We start from the raw sequence: 19,614 nt of genomic DNA, 5'->3' as shown, positions 1-19,614 counted from the left end.
CATGATGCAGGTGATTATATTTTAAATGCGAGGGATAGTTAGTTTGCCTCAGCTCGCTTGAAATGCATAAAACTGAACAATACATGAGGATTTGTGTTCGCACTTTTGACAGATGCGTGAGCGCGTGCACGTGAGAGAGGTACAGTGAGACAGACGTGGATGAGAGAATGCATGTATCTTTGCGCTCACCGTGAACAGAGTGTTGACAAAACTTCCAAAATTACAGTTCTACGGTCACATAAAAGTCATGTGAGACCTGCTCGGAACTAAGTGCTTAGCGTCGAATTTCTTAATTTTTTCGCTGACGAAAGCAGAGTCGTGGAGAGCCGCTTCGCCATGGTTTCAGTGTTTTGGAGGGGGTCTGAAACGACGGGAGGGGGCGTGTCGCCCAGATTTACTTCCCCTGGTCTGCATTTCCCCCAGACATACATTCGTCTCCCACACAAAAACATAATTTATTCAAAATATGTAAAATTCCGCAAAATTCCGCGTTAATACTAGATACCGTGTTAATTAACCAATTCCGCGATTCCGTCCGCGATTCCGTGATCGCGGAAATTATAGGGCCCTACTTTTTCTGACAGTGGAGTTATCACAATTTTATTCAGTATTACTTCCATGGTACGACTGACTGTAGCCCAATGTTTTAGTCCATTGAGTTCAATGCAGAGGGAACGACAACGCAATATTTTTAAGATTTATTTATGAACAAGACTTCACTGAATGCTTTATGAATCAGGGGAAACATTTCTACGGAGGAAATGGTTGGGGCCAGAATCATTACAGGTCACAGGGCAAGTTTGCAAAACTACACATTATTGAGGTCATTAACACAAGGAGCACTGCGGGTGGGAACAATTGTTGTTTTGTGGTGAACGGGGTGCCTGGATAGTTCATGTCCCTAGAAAACTCACTCATCAAACAAAAGAGAGACTGTAACACTGGACAAATTAACGTCCTGTTGAGTCAGGGGGCAGCCGGCCAAGTGTCCATTTTTCTCATAAAGCAGAAACTCTTAACATAAACTTTAACCCATGTATACAGAACAAACTGGACATTTTATTAAAACTCTAAATGAGGCTATTTTATTGTGCAGATGTTTTGGAGACATTTCAAAAAAAAAAAAAATAGTTAGGAAAAGGTTGCTTTTCAGAGTCCATGAGCATGGGATTATTCATTCTTAAAAGATACAAGATGTCCTGAACATCCATAAATCAGATTTACCCACTGAAAACTAATTATAATGGCTAATCAAATGACACAGCTGACCCGGAGGCCATTAAAGACCCTATCCAGACTCACAACAGGCTGGCATGGTGATACAGAAATAGAAAACGTAGCTCCTTCATTACAGTAGTGATATGAGAAATGTTTGGCACACAAATGCGATAGCAGTAAAATATCATGTGGGTGGTTTTTGAAGCCTAAAATCATTTCATTGGCAGTAAAAAAGCAGCTAAGAGTATAGTTTACCCTTACGCCATCTGGGCCAATGAGGTCATCGGTAATGCCAAGCCAGAAAATAACATTTCCCGTCTCCCTTGGTAGAACAGAGTGATGCTCCGCTCAGGCACATACACATACGAATATGTTCAAAAGAATAGTGAATGTTAACTCAAGAATACAAGTGTACAAAAAAAGAAAACATTATTAAATTTAAAAAAGCCAAAAAATGGCTTTGACACGACACTAGCAGATGAGAAATCCTATGTTAGTATACAATGTGGGAAGAAACAATTCCACCTAATGCTCACTATGAAACCAGTCAGGATCGGCCTGGGTGAGTCTTGGTTAAACCAGCCCAGAAGTCATCCGATAACGTCACAGGGAGTCGCTTTATTAAATTCTGACTGAACAATAGTAAGCATAATATGTTGGTTTCATAATGAAACCAACATGAGTTAAAGGGAACGTTTCTGCATTGGCACCTTATGTAAACTGCTGTTCATCGAAAGATACTTAAAGAACAGGTTTATACATTTTAACACCTAAAAATAGCTTTCATGAATGAGTCATTCATGAACCAACATCAGATGAGCAGTTTAAGAGTATTCAACTAACAATATGACTGATCATTCGTTTATAATAGGGATGTGCATTTATGTCATTTTTTTATTTTGATTAAAACATAGGTCTGAAAAACGAGTACTCTTAACTGGGGGCGGGGCAATCAAAGGGGCGGGGCATATACGTCATGGTGAAAATAAAAATATTTTTATTAAAACACTCAAATAAAACTTAATTTTGAAGAACCTATGACAGAAAAATAAACACATACTAGATTATTTTAAAAAAGCTGCGTGATAAAGTGAAACTAACGGGTTAATAAACACAAACTGATGCACTTCCTATATGATACACTCTACATAATATTAAGCCTTTATACAACATAAATGTATAATACAACGTTCATCTATCTGCACAAAATGCTCCACAGCATTGCGCGGTTGGCAAGTTTCTGCTGCGTGGGTGCGCGGACTTTCTCTGTTTGCTTTTGAATCATGCATTGTAAAGTTACGGATGTCATATATGCTGGTCAGCGTAGCTCAACACAACGTCAACCACGTACCCAGTCTTTGTAATGCTAACCAGACATCCAAATGCCACCATAACGACAAAAAAAATTAATAAATAAGCCCACATGATCATCGTTTTCGTGATCGATCAACAATGCCACCAAGTACTCGTGCCAATCCATAGTTTATAAACTCTATTGAAGGACTTTAATGAGTTAAACACTGTATATGGTAATAATGTTTGTTATTATAGCAGTTATTAAATATCTCATAGTAAAAATTCATAGATGATTGACCCCTAACCTTGGTAAATCTCATGCATACAGAAAAACAAAATTTAGTTTTGATTTTGTTTTTATCCATGTTAACATTTATGCATTTGGCAGTCATTGTATCCAATAAGACTTTAATGGCATTTCAAACTATACATTTATGAGTATGTATGGAAATCAAACTGAGAAATTAGCTACTAGAGCACCACAGAGTCGTGAGAAATAATAGCATCGCAATATATTCCAAGATTGCGTTTCATGAAGTCTTAGAAACTCATCCACGATACAATGGTGAGCCAAGTTAGGACAACAAGGGATTTGTTTACCAATTATTAGTACATGTACAGTACCCACTAAACCTGTGTCCACCCCCTTACAAAACAGACGAAACAAACAAACCAAAACAATATCAAAACAAACAAGGCTCAGGTTCCAAGAAAGTCATTTGATAGTCCTGCCGTCCATACCAGCTCTCAGTCAGGTTTGTCATACAATGCATGCTTTGCATACAACCACAAGCAGAGAGTGCACTTCATTGGTTTTCACCTGGTCTGGGTGTGTAATGTATAATAATGAACTGAATTTGTGAGCTAGCATGATAGATTTCACTGCTGTGGGTTAGCGTAGACATGCTTATAACAGAATATAATCGAAATGCAATCAGAAACGAAGTGTTGGACCCCTGCCTGGTGCCGTATATAAGTCAAGCCGACAAATAACCATTAAACACGAGGACTTTTCATGCTGTTGGTGAAGTGGCTGGTCGCCATGGTAACGCAGCTTTTTATGCAAGTCACTGAGAGTTTCTGTCCTGGATAGAATTAAGCAGAGTCGATGAAAAAAAAACTAACTTTTTGGTAACCTTCTCAGACTCACTAAAGCTCACTCTAATCTAAAAAAAACTTAAGTCTGACTAGATGAAATCTGAGTAGTAGTGACCCAACCCTAAACAATTACTCTGAAAACTGACTCTTTATATCTATGTGTGTTTAACATTAACTTCCTGTGCAGGGCTCAACAATAAGGATAGCCAGGGGCCAATGTGAACGATGCTTGGGCAATGAACTGTCACTGTCCCGATCAGTAAGAAAGTCATTGGTGTTAACGACTTATATATGACATCCAAATCCAAAAAACTGGGACGTGAAAACATTTTTTTTAAACATAGAATACAAGTATTTCCAAAATGACTACATTGGCAGTAGATCGAGAAATAATCTGATGGCTTTCTCTCACTAAATGTCCTACAGTCGAGGTCCCGGGTTTATTTGCAGACTTTATGACAGTATTATACAAGCAGTGCCTGTCATATTTAATCTTCAGTGAATTAACAATCTGTCCGTTGCGGTCAACACCTCGCATCAAAGTTCTTTCATCTTACTTCTGCTGAGGTCATGTTAAAATAAACCAAGCAATACCTACAACACCTTCAAACACTTTCCCATTCCTTAATACCCTGAGGAAGGAGACTCCACTACAGTCTGATGTACAAAATTAAAGGCCTTCAAAGGCATGCCAGTCTGGAGAAAATATGTGTGTTTTTTTGTATGTGTATGTAACAAGGTTTTTGGTTCATTACCTTGTGACTTAAGACTGACGCATACTTTTCAGACAGTATTCAGCACCATTACAGCAGACTGACACTGACACTGTTTATACTTTCCACTGAGGGCTGCTTTATTTGTGGTCTCGCTACGAAACTATCCACTGTGCAGTGAATAATACCAGAGTCATAGCATTACTGTTAAATCATTTAAAAATGTGGCCGATTTTTCGCTAACCGTTACAAAACACTTGAGATAATGCAATATATAGTTCAATTTTGTAAAAAAGATTTAAAACAACTTAAAAAAGTACGTTATCTGGCTGCTTTGAAATTTAGAGTGAATTTAACTTAGAGCACCTATGGCCTGATTCATGTTTTTACATTTCCTTTGGTGTGTAGGTGTGTATTAGTACGTTAACGATATGCAAAAGGTACATACATCAAAGTAAACAATGACGCGAGTTATCGTCTCCAACGTAAATATTTTTTCTTGTACTACAACAAACACCCCGATTGTAGGCAACAGTTTACTTCCTGGGATTAATGATGTAGAGAAGACCAACATTATGATAATTCCTCCTGCTTGGACTAGCATTGCATTGGGAGCGAATCTTTCAAACATGGTAAGAAGTGCCAAATTTCCGACTGATGTCAGAGGTATTTAGACCAATTACAACGTACAAATTGGCTGGCCAATCATGGACACAACTCTTTTAAAATCAATTTTGCACAAAATCCATGCTTTTCAGGAAGAGAGGGAAATCTGGAGCTACAAAAATGTACGGTATATGGAAAATAATGTGTTTTTTTACCATAATCAACACAAACACATTCTATTATCCAAAATACACAAAATAATGTTGTTTTTTAGGAATGAAATAGGTGCACTTTAAAAATATTAGTTAACAACTAATAATATTAGCAAACTAATATTTTTAAGTTGAACTAAAAAATTTAAAGCAGCCAGGTAACTTACTTTAAGTTTAACTTAATTTTTTTTACAGTGTATAGACACAATTTAAACATAAATAATCAAAAGAATGTGTAAACAACACCTGCAGTGTTTTTGTTTTTCAGTAGAGCATTGCGTTAGCAGTGCAAAGGTTATAGGTTCAAATCCTTAGAAACACACACATACTGGTAACATTAAAACATATAGGTCAAGGTCACTACGTGTAAAAGTGTATAACAAATGTGTAAATTAATGATTATAATATTTATAAACGGTTAGTAATTTTTCTATTGTCTAATCTTTTTCAAGAAACCATTCAAGTACACAGCCATTTGTAGACACACACGCAATTTCACACTTCTCCTTTAAAGTAATAAATCAAACACAGATTTGCAACACTCAAAACTCTGAATAACCCCAGAACATTCGAGTGCACGTGCATTTCCAAGGTTTGAAGTTTGCATGTGGTTTGGAACAGAACGCACTTCACTGGATGTGTTAAAGGAGGGTGCAACACTCCTCGTATGTACTACAGAACTACACAAAGGATAGCATATCAGCAAATCACCATAACCTAGAAGGAGCAGAGAACTCACATAACTCTTTTACAGATCCTCTTTTGTGAACACAAAGAAGATAAAGGAGCTCCAAACATCCGTAATCAATTAAATCTCCGGCCTGCTGGTTGAGATTGAGAAAAGCTTCCTTCCTTCATCGGAGAACGAGGATGCAGAACAGAGAACATGGAAGACCTTAAAACTGACTAATCAAGTCAACTTCGTTATTAAGGAAACCACTCTCACTTCAGGTATTTAAAGGCAAAGCCTGTAATTTCTTCACATACTTTATATCCATCAGCCTATAAGCGTTTTAGGACAGAGGTCTAGATGTGCCATTCTGTCATGTGAAGAGACACAACACTAACCCTAACACAACCAGTGAGCAAATAAACACACCTTATGACATTCAGCATTATCAGCTGTCAAACAAACCCAACTTTCACTGATTTTTCAGAGATGTATGCACCTGAGGTCATGTTTCACCACGTCAGTACGCATTCCTATACAACACCAGTATGGGTTAAAGAACGTCAGCTGCAGGTAGCTTCAGTATTTAGTTCTTTCATTTTAAGAAACTGTACACATTTCACTGTCTAACAAAGATACATGAAAAATGCTAACAAGTAAACTCCTTAATGCTAATAATAAAACATTATCCTCCAAATAAATTTGGAAACTGAAACATTGTAATGTACAAGAGAAAGGAAAATGAGAATGAGGAAACTATTAATCACATAAACATCCAGAAACATAATTTTATTCCAGCAGTATTAAGCAATAACGCACCATACATCAGCATTAACATTTCAATGGAACTTAATCATGCGAGTCGATGTAAAAAAAATAGGGGTTCACTTCCTCAGTTAAAGCACAGGGGGACATCATTTGGAAATCATTAGCAGAAAGCATCACAATGATTTAGAAATTTCTAGAGGGTCTTGGGAACCAAATGCACATGGCTGCTTTCTTAGTATCCTATAGAGCAGGGTTTTCCAACTTTTTTGTCAGCTGAACCCCCTTGACCCAAGTTATTTAAGTTACCCCCTAAGATTTAAAGGAAAATTCTCATCAATTTAATAAAACATTTGCATGTTTAACTTACAAAAAGTAAATTTTTCATCCATTTTGAAGTTTTTATCAGTACTATTTTACATAGTTCATGTTATTGGATTTCCAGATTTGGTAATTTTCTTTTATTGGTACATATAAAACATATCTGACCATTATGCATTTATTCAGGGTTCCCACGCCTTAGTTAACTTTAAGATACATTGTTACATTTCCCTTTCAAGGGAACTCGTGCTGCGTCACTGCGGTGACATTTTGGGGACGCCTCCAGAGGTAAGTGCATCTGGAAGTGCAGGAAGTATATCCCTATATGAAAGATTGCCAAAGACGGCGTTACAGGGACGCAGGAAGTATGGCAAGGGAGACGCAGCGTCTCGTTCCCTTCTCAGGGAACAACAGTTACATACGTAACCTGAGACGTTTTCATGTGTCAAACACAACTTTGCAAAAAAGCATTTTGGTATGAATCAACATTCGCATACATAAGTTATAAGCATTTAAAGCTAACAGTTTAGCACGTGTGCTTAAAAAGTCTAGAATTTGTATGATATTATCCTACACTACACAGGGAATAATATGGATTTTTTTTCCAGAAAACTTCTTGCATAAAATAGATTCAAGCACTTTCAATGACCTGTATCTATGTATGTATATTTTCAAAAACTTCCCAGGGCCTTGAATTATTTCCCCCAGATTCACAAACTTTCAAGGATTTCAAGGACATGTGGGAACCCTGTTTATTTGTTATATATTTGTTAAGCGTTTTATTTATTTTTTTATTCTAAAATAATAACTTATAGTTTATTATCAAATCACAAACCCCCTGCAATTTCCCTTAGTGGTTTGCGGACCCCAGTTTGGGAAACCCTGCTTACAGAGAATTAATGTAAATAAATGATGGTAAGCACATAGTTGACGGTACCCATTGATATCCATTGTATTTGTTTTTCCTACTATGGAAGTCAGTGGGTACCATCAACTGTGTGCGTACCATCATTTATCAAAACATCTTCTTTTGAATCTTTTTGGTCCATAGCATAACATAACATGTATATAGCAAACACAAATACTGTGATTGCAATGCATTATGGGTAAAGAAGATGGTATATTAGATACCAGAAGGCCTATATATATTTGCTGTGTCATCAATGCTGACTGTAAAATAAGCTCACTAGGTTTTGTAACAAAGCCTATTCATCATTAATAAAACCATCTCTAGTTGGTTAACTGTGCTGTCTGTCAGTTATTTGAAAAGCAGTACTTTATTTGGAATTGTGAATGCGAAGTATTGGATAATCTATACAGCCGGTTGTTACACCCAGAAATAAAGCGGAGGGGTTTTGTTTCGCCCTGAAGGAGTTTATTTGCAGTAACAACATGCTGGATGTAGTTTATCATGCTTATTACATGGCTACTTGCCATACGAGTAAATTACTGGACACAAAATATTGAAAGATGTTTTATTAGCTCAAATGTAACAAATGCTTTCAGCGAGACAAAAAACATTTCCTGTTGGCTTTAAACCAAGACACGAAGTTCAAACAAGATGAACTTGCAATATGGTTCCAAGATATAATCTCAAAGGTTATTAATTATGCATATTTATATTTCATTTATTTGTAAGCTTTAAAGTGCACCTGTCAAGATGACGAGCAGAACTCGGATGTGGCTGTGATATCAGTTTCAGGTGGTGGTTATCTGGGAATAGCAAATCTTGGAATGTCACCACTGACCAATAAGAATCAAGCATTCCAGAGCAACATGTAATAATTAAACAACAGCATGGCTATCAATAATGATGATTACGTATACATGATGTAACAATTAACCCAGAAAGCACAAGGCATGTAAAATAATTTGCTATGCACAGATCTTTAACAACCAGAGCAGCACACCTCATTTTAATGATTAACTCTGAGGCGCCGGGCACCTTTATCTTCCTTCACGCCACCTTTGTCCACTCCAGACTGTACTAAAAAGAGGGGTTTTCAAATCATGGAGCCAAGATTTTTAGCCTGATAAAAGCATACAGATTAATGAGTTGCTACCTGACATGCATAACTAGGAAAAACAAAAGAGGCTTCAGCAGTTTACTTCAGCTCAGAGCCGACTTAGCATAACACGCTCACGGACTTGTGCATAACATTAGACTACCCTGGAAACCGACAGGCTCTCTATGCAAATCCACGACTCCCTCATTAGAAACGATAGCAAACCAGCCACCAAAACAATGTTAAGATCTTTTGATACACTATGGTGTCCCGGGTGAAATGCTGTAAATCTGTCCCCACCATTCCAATTTAAAGAGCAAACGTACATTTCCAGTACATTCTGACCATTCCATGAAACATTCTCTCATGGCTCCAGGATAATTTCCACAAGCCATAAAACAACATGTCATTTAACAAAGGGTGGGAGATGCCGACACAGCCAGTCTGGTTCGCCGTGTTTTCTCGCTCTGGTTCTGTAAACAGGTTTGAGTGATGTGCCAGGGGACCTGAAGGGGCCTGTAAATGTGAAAGAGGCTGTCTGTAAACAATGAACTCTCTTACCCCAATCCACGGTTACGGAGTTACGGCCAATTCCCATCGAGCCTGCCTGTGCAAAACCCAAACTCATTTTCCATTCAAGGGTTGCAAACAATGAAGTGAACAAATATAGCGTTTATTAATTGAAGGAATCCGTATAGAGGGATTCTCTGCTGATGTGGCAAACTCGAGAGGTGACTCGGTCCATTTTGTAGCTCCATTTCGTTCTGTAGGTTACATAACAGACCAATAACACAGGGGATTTATGTAGGATTTTTTACACATTCTCCCAAGTAGTTTTAAAAACCCTGAATCAAAGAAATAGTTCACCCCAATTTAAAACGTTCTTAAGTGCTATGTGGATGGAATCAGCTTTAGGGAGGTGGGGTAAATCAATTCAAATAAAATAAATCAGAGAAGTGATTTTAGTTCCGTCCGAATGCTCCATGTCGGTAATCATTACGGACAACGTCAGTAAAAATTACGCCAACTTTAACCTTCTGTAAAAGGGTCCAGAGAAATTACCTGATGTAATACTCAGTTCCCGCATACCAAGACACAGACTTAAAAAAGGTCAAAATCACTTCTCAGAGACACGGTTCTGTTTCTGAAACTGACGTTCTCCCCAAACCAAAATTAAACACAGTGTTTCCTCTCTGGTCTGATTTCGAGTTTTTCTCATCTGGATCATGTTGCACATATGTGATTTCAGGAAGCAAGGCAGGCTTTCCCGCAGCACTTTTCAGTTCGGGCGGCCCACCTAAGCTGGGATACCCTACCACCTTAACTAGGTCGTCCAAAAAAAATAATTTGTTGCACAAAAGGCTGTCAAGTGCATCTCGGAGAATAGGGTGGACGCGCTTCACACCGCGAGCGGGCACGCACCACATGGCCGAAATGAGAGAAAGACATGGTCCGTCACTGTCTGGAGGATAACTAGCCTGTTGATAAAACATTTAATTAATTAATAATCTAGTATGTGTTCCTTTTCTGTCATAGTTTCTTCAAAATTGAGTTTAATTTGAGTGTTTAAATAAAAATTTTTCATCATGACGCGTACTTTGATTGCCACGCCCCCAGCCCGCCCACCGGCACAACCTTACCACCTTAACTAACACATTTTCTGTGGGAAACCCTGCAAGGTAATGTGCACATGAAGACAAGGGAGGTGACGCGCTGCTTAATCAAGTTATTCCTTCCACTTTTGAATGTTTTACTGAAATTCCTAATCCTGTGCAAATTGACCATCAATATTATTGTGCTTTTCCATTGCATAGTACCCCACGGTTTGGTTTGGGTCAGCTCACCTCACTTTGGCTTGGTTAGCTTTTCCATCGAGTTAAGTAACACTTCGGAGTGGGAGGGATTATAGGCGTGTCGTTGTATTTGTGCTGCCTACTGCTGTGAGATCATCTGAGAGTGTCGTTGTAAATTCCCATAGATTTATTAATTTCTCAGTCCGCCATAAAATTAAAATTGACCACCACAAATAGATGTTTGCACATTACGTTTATCACTAACTCTGTCTCACATGACAGTTTCTGTACAAACAAACACCCATGGTGTCGGTCGACGCGCTCTGCTAAGCCTCATTTAAGTTGCATTTAAGCATATATGCAGACGTGCACATCGCCACATACTGCAATTCTGGAAAAAAGTTTTTACAGAACTTACAGCAAAGCACAGATGACAATATGTTTACTCGAGACAGCGCAAGCTAGCATGAGGATAAAGCTAATCTTTTACATTATAGCGATGACGCTGGTAGTGATGTTTCTCTCAGACCAATCAGTGATCTACAGTGTTTTCGCTTCAGGTTTGGGTATCAGATCAGTTCGCTTGGAATCCCGACCGAGGTGGTACTAAAAAAAGTATTGGGTACTACGTACTGCACCCGGTGAAAAAGCCCCCAATGTAAGCTGACCCGACCCAAACTGTGGGGTACTATGCAATGGAAAATCGCATTGACTTACAATGACGTGCAAATGCCAGCTCTGTCAACTGCCAGAAACGCGTGCTAAACTCTTGTACTGCAGTGTCCAGCTCACCTGAGCCCTTTTCACACAGACATTCTGTAAAATACACGGGAAAGGCATCCTGGATTATTCCGGAATCAATCGATTTTTTGTTCATTCACACTGCCATGATTACCCGGCATCTGATGGTCCCGGAAAGACACGTGACCTGTTAAAAAGTCCCGCCCTCTCTTCTACGCAGCGTCTGAAGTTTGCAAATTATTTATTATTCCTCTCTCCATAAACCACTCCCGTGCATTTTTGTTTATGATAAGACTATAAAGGAGCGCGTGAACGCACCGTTGTATGCTGGTGAATGATCTCAGCTTTTGAGTGGATATTTGACGAGCTCCCTGATCTCTGCTTTAATACAGTTTTCAGACATTTCTCATCGTGATTGTTTATATGCATTTAAAACCCGCATTTTGAGGAGCTGAATGATATATCTTGTTGGGATGACCCGCGAGTATTTTCCTTTATTATAGCTCAAATGAGCATGTGACGCGATATTCTTTTATGCTGTTGAATGATCTCCGTTTCAACACAGTAAGTGACGAGCTAACTTACCTGATATCTGCTTCAGTCCAGTTTGCTGACATTTCTCATCCTGAATGTTGCTAATCCCTCATTTTAAAGAGTTGAACCAACTTCATGTTGCCATGACACGCGCGTCCTCACTACGGCACGTACGTCATTGTTTATGCGTCTCATTTATCATTTCCTGATAACTGCTTTAATCTAGTTTGCAACATTTCTCGTAGTGAATGTTTATATGCATGTTATCCTTCGTTTTAAGGAGCTGAACCATAACTTTTGTTGTGATGACGCGCGCGTCCTCACTACAACACGCCCATTACGGCATTCTTTCGGCTTCTCGTTCACACAGAGGGTTATCCGTGTATCTGACTAGGTCCTCTTTCCGGCAACGATCCCAGAAGATTAACGGGACGAGTTTGTGATCACACAGACGCTTGTCTGGCAATTTTACGGGTATTTTCTGGGACCAAAGATCTGTGTGAATGGGGTTTTGCAGAGCGAAATCATTGCAAGCAGCTCCAGTTAGCAAGTGCTTTCGGCAGTGTCTTTAGCCTTCTGCGCTGATTGGCCGTACTTGTGACTCTCAACAAATCAGATGGGCATTGCTCTAAATAACTGACTAGAGTGCCCTGTTCAGTGTTTCGACGCCAATCACCAATTCCTTGGCTGCATCAGAGTGCATTTCAAAATTACATTACTTTATCTGCAAATCAGCTTTCAAAAATAGACCAGATCAATAATTGGTCGACCCCTATTTTGATTACCATATAAGATAAAATGCATGATTAACCTGCCCTAATTTAAAAGTATTTTGGATTAACTTATATCAGTGCAATTGTTTTGTCTTAAGATTCACACCAGTATTGTTTTTTGTAAAGTATGTTTGTAAAAACTACTTAAATATCCTAATATAACTAAGGCCTAGTACTTGATTATTCTAAACCCTGTTCAGAAAAAAAATCATAAATCCATATACCTACAAATTAAATGACCCTTATGCCAAATCATTGCCTTCTCTAGTAAGTAAGCATTAAACTCATTTAGCAAAAAATCCCACTTGACTGGCCAATTTACCTGCAAATTTGACATAAATGCCCCAGACATAATGCTACTGGTAATTTTCCAAGCCAAAGTAAGCTTTGAAAGCAGCGAGTCATTTAAAAGAAAGGTAAAAACAATAATTCATGATCTGGGCAGCAGCCCACATAGGCATATAACACATATATCCAAAACTGGTTTATAACCCAGGATATTATCTTGTAATAAGAAGCCACTACAGATATGCCAGAAGACAAAGCAGACCTTTAAGGTACAGCTATTTTTGGCTACCATCATCTAGAGGTTCAGTCAACAAGAGATTGATGCCTAAATACAGACTCTGTAAAATTATTTGGTTGCTGACCAAAGTTTGATGGTCCAATTAGCCGAATCCTGCAGAATAATAAGTTACGCACCCTTGGTTATGACAACATTGACCGAAATTAATCTTTGTTGTTTGATATGGAGGATGGACGTTTGCACCCAGCTGTTGGTCTTTCAAAGAGCGCCAGGGACCGAAGTGTGAGCCAAGAGTGGGCTTAACACGCTACAAAGATCCAATTGTGAGTGGTTATTCACTCGGCTACCAGACAGAACCAAGAGCTTGTGCTTAACTAGGATACTGTGAAAATCTTTTTGGGGTTTATTTTAGCAGAGTTGGAACACTGCAGAAATCTCTAAAACTACTGATGCATAGTGCCAGGAGCTATTACACAACACCCAAAACATCCATAACTGAATACTTACACATATCGATAGCAACAGGGTCCAAAATTAATGACAGGGCAAAAAATGCCACCAAAAATAGAAAGAAGTTTCTGACAATGGTTGCAAATTGGTCCTTAATGCATAGCGACATGAAGTATGAAGAAAATACATGACTCACACACGCCAATAAACATCGGAAAGCATTGCAATGACATACTAAACGCAGGGTCAAGGGTTCAAACTAATTGTTTCCTGACGCACTCTTTCCCACGGCTGTGTTCGAAGCGTGTGTTTATGTCTTAATGCCCCTCTGGTATATTGGCAGCGACAGCAGTGTTGGCACATACTCATAATGGCCTGGCAGAATCTCACCTGATCCTACTACAGGTATTCCAGATTGCCAGCCCTACTTAATCTACACACCTTAATAACTGTGGTGCTCTGAATATTGTTGTTGAAGAAAGACATCAGTGAACGGCAACAGAAAATGACTGTATGGGTCAAATTAAACATTGTAAAAGGGTTACTGGCAGCCAATTTTTAATATTTAAAAAACTTTGCAAGTAGCAGCATGCCAGCGATTCAACATCACATACCATTCTAACTAGTCTTGACATAAGCACGGGATCGCCAACAACTGCCTTGTATCTTTAGCCACTGCACTGAGCGACAGCAGACAGAAATTGCCTTTAATCTGATTTACAATCAGCTTCTCTTATGCCGAGTTCAGACTGCACGATTTTAGCCCTGGTTTTGACTCGCCGACAGGTTTTGAGAAATCGCAGACAAATGCCCGAAATCATAGGCAAATCTATGCTCGTGCACGCGAGTGACAATCACAGAGTGTGAATGATAAAAGACGCGTTCTGAGAGAATCGCAGACGAGTCGCCGACACCCGTGAGATATTTGGCATGCTAAATATCTGGACCGGTCGGCGATTCAAAATCATGCCGTGTGAAATGTGTTTTGACTGACAATAGCATCGGCGATGACCTACAGCCAATGAGAGAGCAACATACAGGGCAGCTGGAAGTTTGGGGAGTAGTCTCTTTAAAAACATTTCCTCCTTCATAATCTTTATTTCTTCTTCTTTCTGCTGCAAATGAGCGCACATGCAATTTGTATGGTAAGGTTCTTGCGAGCTTCTATTTTTAATAATAATCCCAGTCTCACGTGAGAGCTCCGGTCTTGCACTCGTGACCTCGCGTTGTTTCCTTCGCGTCACTTATCGCGTGCGTTTGGTTGTGAGACGTAGTTTGCGGACAGGGACAAAGTTATCGGCGATTCTTCTTACGGTAAAGTCATGCAGTATGAAAACACCTGTCGCCAATCCATCATGCAGTCTAAAACAGCAGCGACTGAACGCTACCCCAGATAATCACACAGTGTGAAACCACAGGTGACCCGACTAGTTTGAAAATCACGCAGTCTGAACTCGGCATTAGTCGAATTTTCACAAAACTGTTTCAAGAAAAGTAGATGACCTTTGATTTGGATGCAGGGGCAAAAATCTGGATGACCTCATCTTCTTTACATCCATATATTGTAAACAATGCAAATATTATGGGTGCAAGAAAATATCGATACACGCTTGTATCGGAAAATTTTGTTAACCGATATTGTATCGATTCTCAAAAACGCAGTATTGATTTTTTCCATATAAGACTCATGCCAGTTGTTTCATTTTCAGTTAACATCCAGACCGGTCCATCAAAAAACGACCAGCCATGAATCAGTCCTCTAGTTTCTATGACCACGCACTGTTTCTCCCATTTTTTTTTAGGAATTAACCATATTTTAATATCTAAAATGCAAATGAGCAATGCTAATGTCATGCCTATTGCACTGAACGAGCAATCATTATTATAGTTAAAACGGGAAAACAATCCTTATTATGTACAAGCTGACTCAAAAAGTCACAGTGATAGCACATAGACTTTTTTAATCTGGAAAAATGAGTGGATTAAGCTCTTAGAGAGAAATAATATGGATATGGATTGTATGCATCAATGCAAGGCAATTTACAAAGGAAAATGCTGTTAAGGTAAGAGACAATGTTTTTTTTCACAACTTGTTTACTGATTTAATAGTAATGGGCTGTGCAATATATGCCAAACTGGTCCAGCTATTAAAAAATAGGTGTTTGGGTATTAGATTTATGGCATGGGGTATTAAATGTATGGTTCTGCATGTGTCCTTATCCAACTTTTAAGCATTAGATGGGTCTGAGTCGGTTCTTAACTCAATCTGGAACTAATGGAAGTTCAGACAACATGGAAAATATTTTTTGCTATGGTTTGCATATGATGGAGTATTCTTTATGACAGCTTTCCTAAAATTATATCCTATTCTATTCCCAAAATAAGAAATATCGCAGTATATCCACCCTTACTGTATTGCAGCATATCGCACTGTGACGTACTGGGACCCTTGTATCGGGATACATATCGTATTGTCAGATACTTGGCGATACACAGCCCTAGCAAATATACTACATAAAGTCTTATACAGAGTGTGTTTACCTTACAGTCTTACAGGATTACCAATTTGTTCTGCGTGCATGTTTTGATAAAATGTCCAGGTTTTACATGCTTTTCTAGTTTAACTTTTTGTTGTACATGTAAACAAACTCATGTTTCGTTATTTGACCGATATGGTCAAATAACAGTTCAAGGACCAGAAAGAGTTTATATATACATGCTTGTTGCAGGGTTCCCACACCTTATTTAACTTATAAGGACCTTTCAAGGACTTTCCAGGTCCAATACCCTCAAATTCAAGGACTAAATGTGAAGACACATTTCAAGTTTGAGCAAGGTTACAAGGGAACTTGCGCTGTGTCACTGCAGTGACACTTTGGGGATGATTCCAGGGGTAAGTACGTCTGAATGTGTATAACAATTCAACCAATGGTGAGGCTTTACGACAAAGACAGGGTAATGCAGGAGCCAGGAAGTATATCGCTATCTGAAATATTGCCAAAGACGGCGTTATAGAGACAAAGGAAGTGTGGCAAGGGAGATGCAGCGTCTCGTTCCCTTCTCAAGGAACAAGAGTTACATATGCAACCCGAGACTTTTTCATGTGTCAAACACAACTATGCAAAAAAGCATTTTGGTATGAATCAACATTTGCATACAGAAGATATAAGCATTTAAAGCGAACAGACTTTTAGTATTTTTATAATATTATCCTACACTATACATGGAATAATATGGATTTTTTTCCAGAAAACTTGCATAAAATAGATTCAAGCACTATCAATGACCTGTATCTATTTATGCATATTTTCAAAAACTTCTCAGAGCCTTGAAATTTTTTCCCCAGATTCACAAACTATCAAGGATTTCAAGGACCTGTGGGAACCCTGTTGTTGGAGGACGACTATTGTTTTCCCATTTACAATTAAATTTAAACAATAACATAAAATAACAAATAAAAAAGCAAATATATAAATGTTAAAAAAGTTTATTTAACTGATTAAACAAATGTGCAATTAGTGATAGACAATTCATTCAATCCATAACAAACATAAGGACAAAACAAACAGAATCCATGCTTAAAAACTCAAACAGGTCTAACCAGTCTGATCTAACAAGAACTAAATCGTCACATACAAGCCCTGTTAGATTTTTCAACAACATAAACAGTTTACTAAGCACATTTGCAGATGGTCATATGGGTGTCTACACAACACTGGATTACAGGCTCCCATTAAAAACTTTTTCTCTCATACAAATAAGCAACTTTAGCAGGAAAGACATCTCTCCTGGCCCTTGCTATACAAGATTGAACTGGAACTCCTCCTCAAATCTCATTGGACGAGATGTGTTTTGATCATATGGGAAACAATAATGGTTATAATATTCCTATAGCTGGCATACATGATGTACCCTACTTTATGACTACAAGTTAAGTTATGCAAGTAAAGGTGCAGACACAATTTGCTCTCCTAAAAGCACTGAATAGTACAATTACACAAATGTCCTGTAGGCTGCTTAGAAGTTAATGATTAAAATGTAAAGCACATTCACTATAAAACAAAAATGGTGCAAGTCATTTCCATCCAGGATGTAACGTCACTCACTTGGAATTCAAATTAGCACTAGAAAGATAATGATAGACATTCCACGTGCCCATTGAGTTTACTTAATAACTCATAAATTATTATAACGCACACACAGTGCAATTGAGGAAAGTGCACCAAGAAACAGAAGTGACAGATTTAAATTTCATTCAGAGGCAAAGCTAGGGATGGAAAATTTTTCCTATGTCTAAAAAAGTCATTCACCACAAGACGACCAGACAACATGATTATTCAGCATGTTCCGAATCCACATACAAAGGAATTTGCAATAGGATTACAAATGAACATTAATCAACAATGGGATCTTTCCCATTGAAATATAAGATTTTATGGCGATAAGGGATTCACATGAAAGGACACTCAAGCCAAATCTGGACTAAACAGACACTATTGAAACCATAACCCAACACTAAACCTTTAGCCAAATCTGGTCATTCCTACAAATCATATATATATATATATATATATATATATATATATATATATATATATATATATATATATATATATATATATATATATATATATATATATATATATATATATATATATATATATATTATTGAATTATTCACTGCTAAGCCTACTCAGCATAAAACAAGTTATAGTCACGAGAGCACCGAAACCAGCAAACTTGTTGTTGTTGTCGCCAACAATAAATGCGCAACTTAACTTATGACACACTAACAAGTACAAATGTACAAACAATATGTACTAAAACAATTAAGGCTGTAATACGGTATTCCCTGAAAATGATGCACGAGCCTACATCCTTTGCTTTTTGTCCAGTAGCCCAATGTGTTTAGGGCAACACCCCTGTACCGATCCATACTCGACGGGTTCATTGTCCTCTGATAGGTAAGCTTATGCCAAACGGACGCATTTATTATTTAAGTCGCCAGTTTTGTACGTGGAACATGGGAGACAAAACTTGAAACCCAGACAATGAAAGATCTGGGTTCAAACTGCAGACATGTTTCTAAATGACTAACCGTGACAGAGCTTGAAATAGGTACGACTGGATTTTGTCAAGTTAAATCTAACCAACAAACCGCCGTATTTAAGGTTTCATCTTATATTATTCTGGTGGTACCGCAGCATGATGTTAATGTTCGGCATTGTCTCTGTTACGAACAAGCAACAATGGGAGTCCGGACACCGGGGGGTTTTCTTGTTTTTGTCTAAAATTAATAACAGTACGGTATGTAAACATTTAGCCTACTATAATTCAACACATCGGTTGTATATGTGAAAAACGAGTTAAACATAATTCCCTCCCCACCTCGTAGTGATCGAAACTGGGTGTGAAACCTTCAGATTGAATCTGGTTACTCAATGTCACTATAATCAAATGGAACGTCATGCGGGATTACGTTTAAAAATTAATACTTTGTACACGCGAACAATGATACGATATATCGAACTCTGGCTTTGTTATTGGCGGCAAAAGTGTATCGTCACAGTTAACCAGCAGGACATATCCTGTATACAGACAGCTTTAATAGGACACCTTTCCTGAAGTCATGCCAAAAACTGCCATGAGTTGTTTGCGAGTGAACAAAAGGCCACGGGGACGTGGAATCGTGGAAAAGTGCGCTTACCCAAAGATCCGTTCCCCAGCTCATAGCGTCCTTTTCAGAAGGGGAAAAACTCCAGCAACTAACGTCTCCTGTTTAAAACTCCAGGGTTGCGCGTCCTTCCCTCGCTCTGCCGTCGACTGTCGTAACCCTGCTTTACTCCAGTCAGTGAAGCAAGCAGCGAAAATCTCACGGCTCAGGGTTTTCCC

The 19,614-nt window shown here is 38.4% G+C and overlaps 1 protein-coding gene across 3 annotated transcripts in view; it reads right to left on the bottom strand.

Moving 5' to 3' along the window:
- The window catches only part of fnbp1l (formin binding protein 1-like), a 58,313-nt gene extending 38,699 nt beyond the window's left edge, over positions 1 to 19,614 (bottom strand). For 2 of the 3 annotated variants that reach the window (XM_065248460.2, XM_065248459.2), the window contains exon 1: positions 19,430 to 19,614. In XM_065248460.2, the coding sequence (XP_065104532.1) occupies positions 19,430 to 19,453 (24 nt within the window). In that variant the 5' untranslated portion in view covers positions 19,454 to 19,614. The remainder of the gene's footprint in view (positions 1 to 19,429) is intronic. The other variant, XM_065248461.2, reaches the window with a different exon arrangement.

The sequence above is a fragment of the Paramisgurnus dabryanus genome, chromosome 11 (assembly GCF_030506205.2).
Source record: "Paramisgurnus dabryanus chromosome 11, PD_genome_1.1, whole genome shotgun sequence".
Taxonomy (NCBI): domain Eukaryota; kingdom Metazoa; phylum Chordata; class Actinopteri; order Cypriniformes; family Cobitidae; genus Paramisgurnus; species Paramisgurnus dabryanus.
Note: the sequence above shows the minus strand (reverse complement) of the source record. Positions and strands in the feature narration are given on the sequence as shown.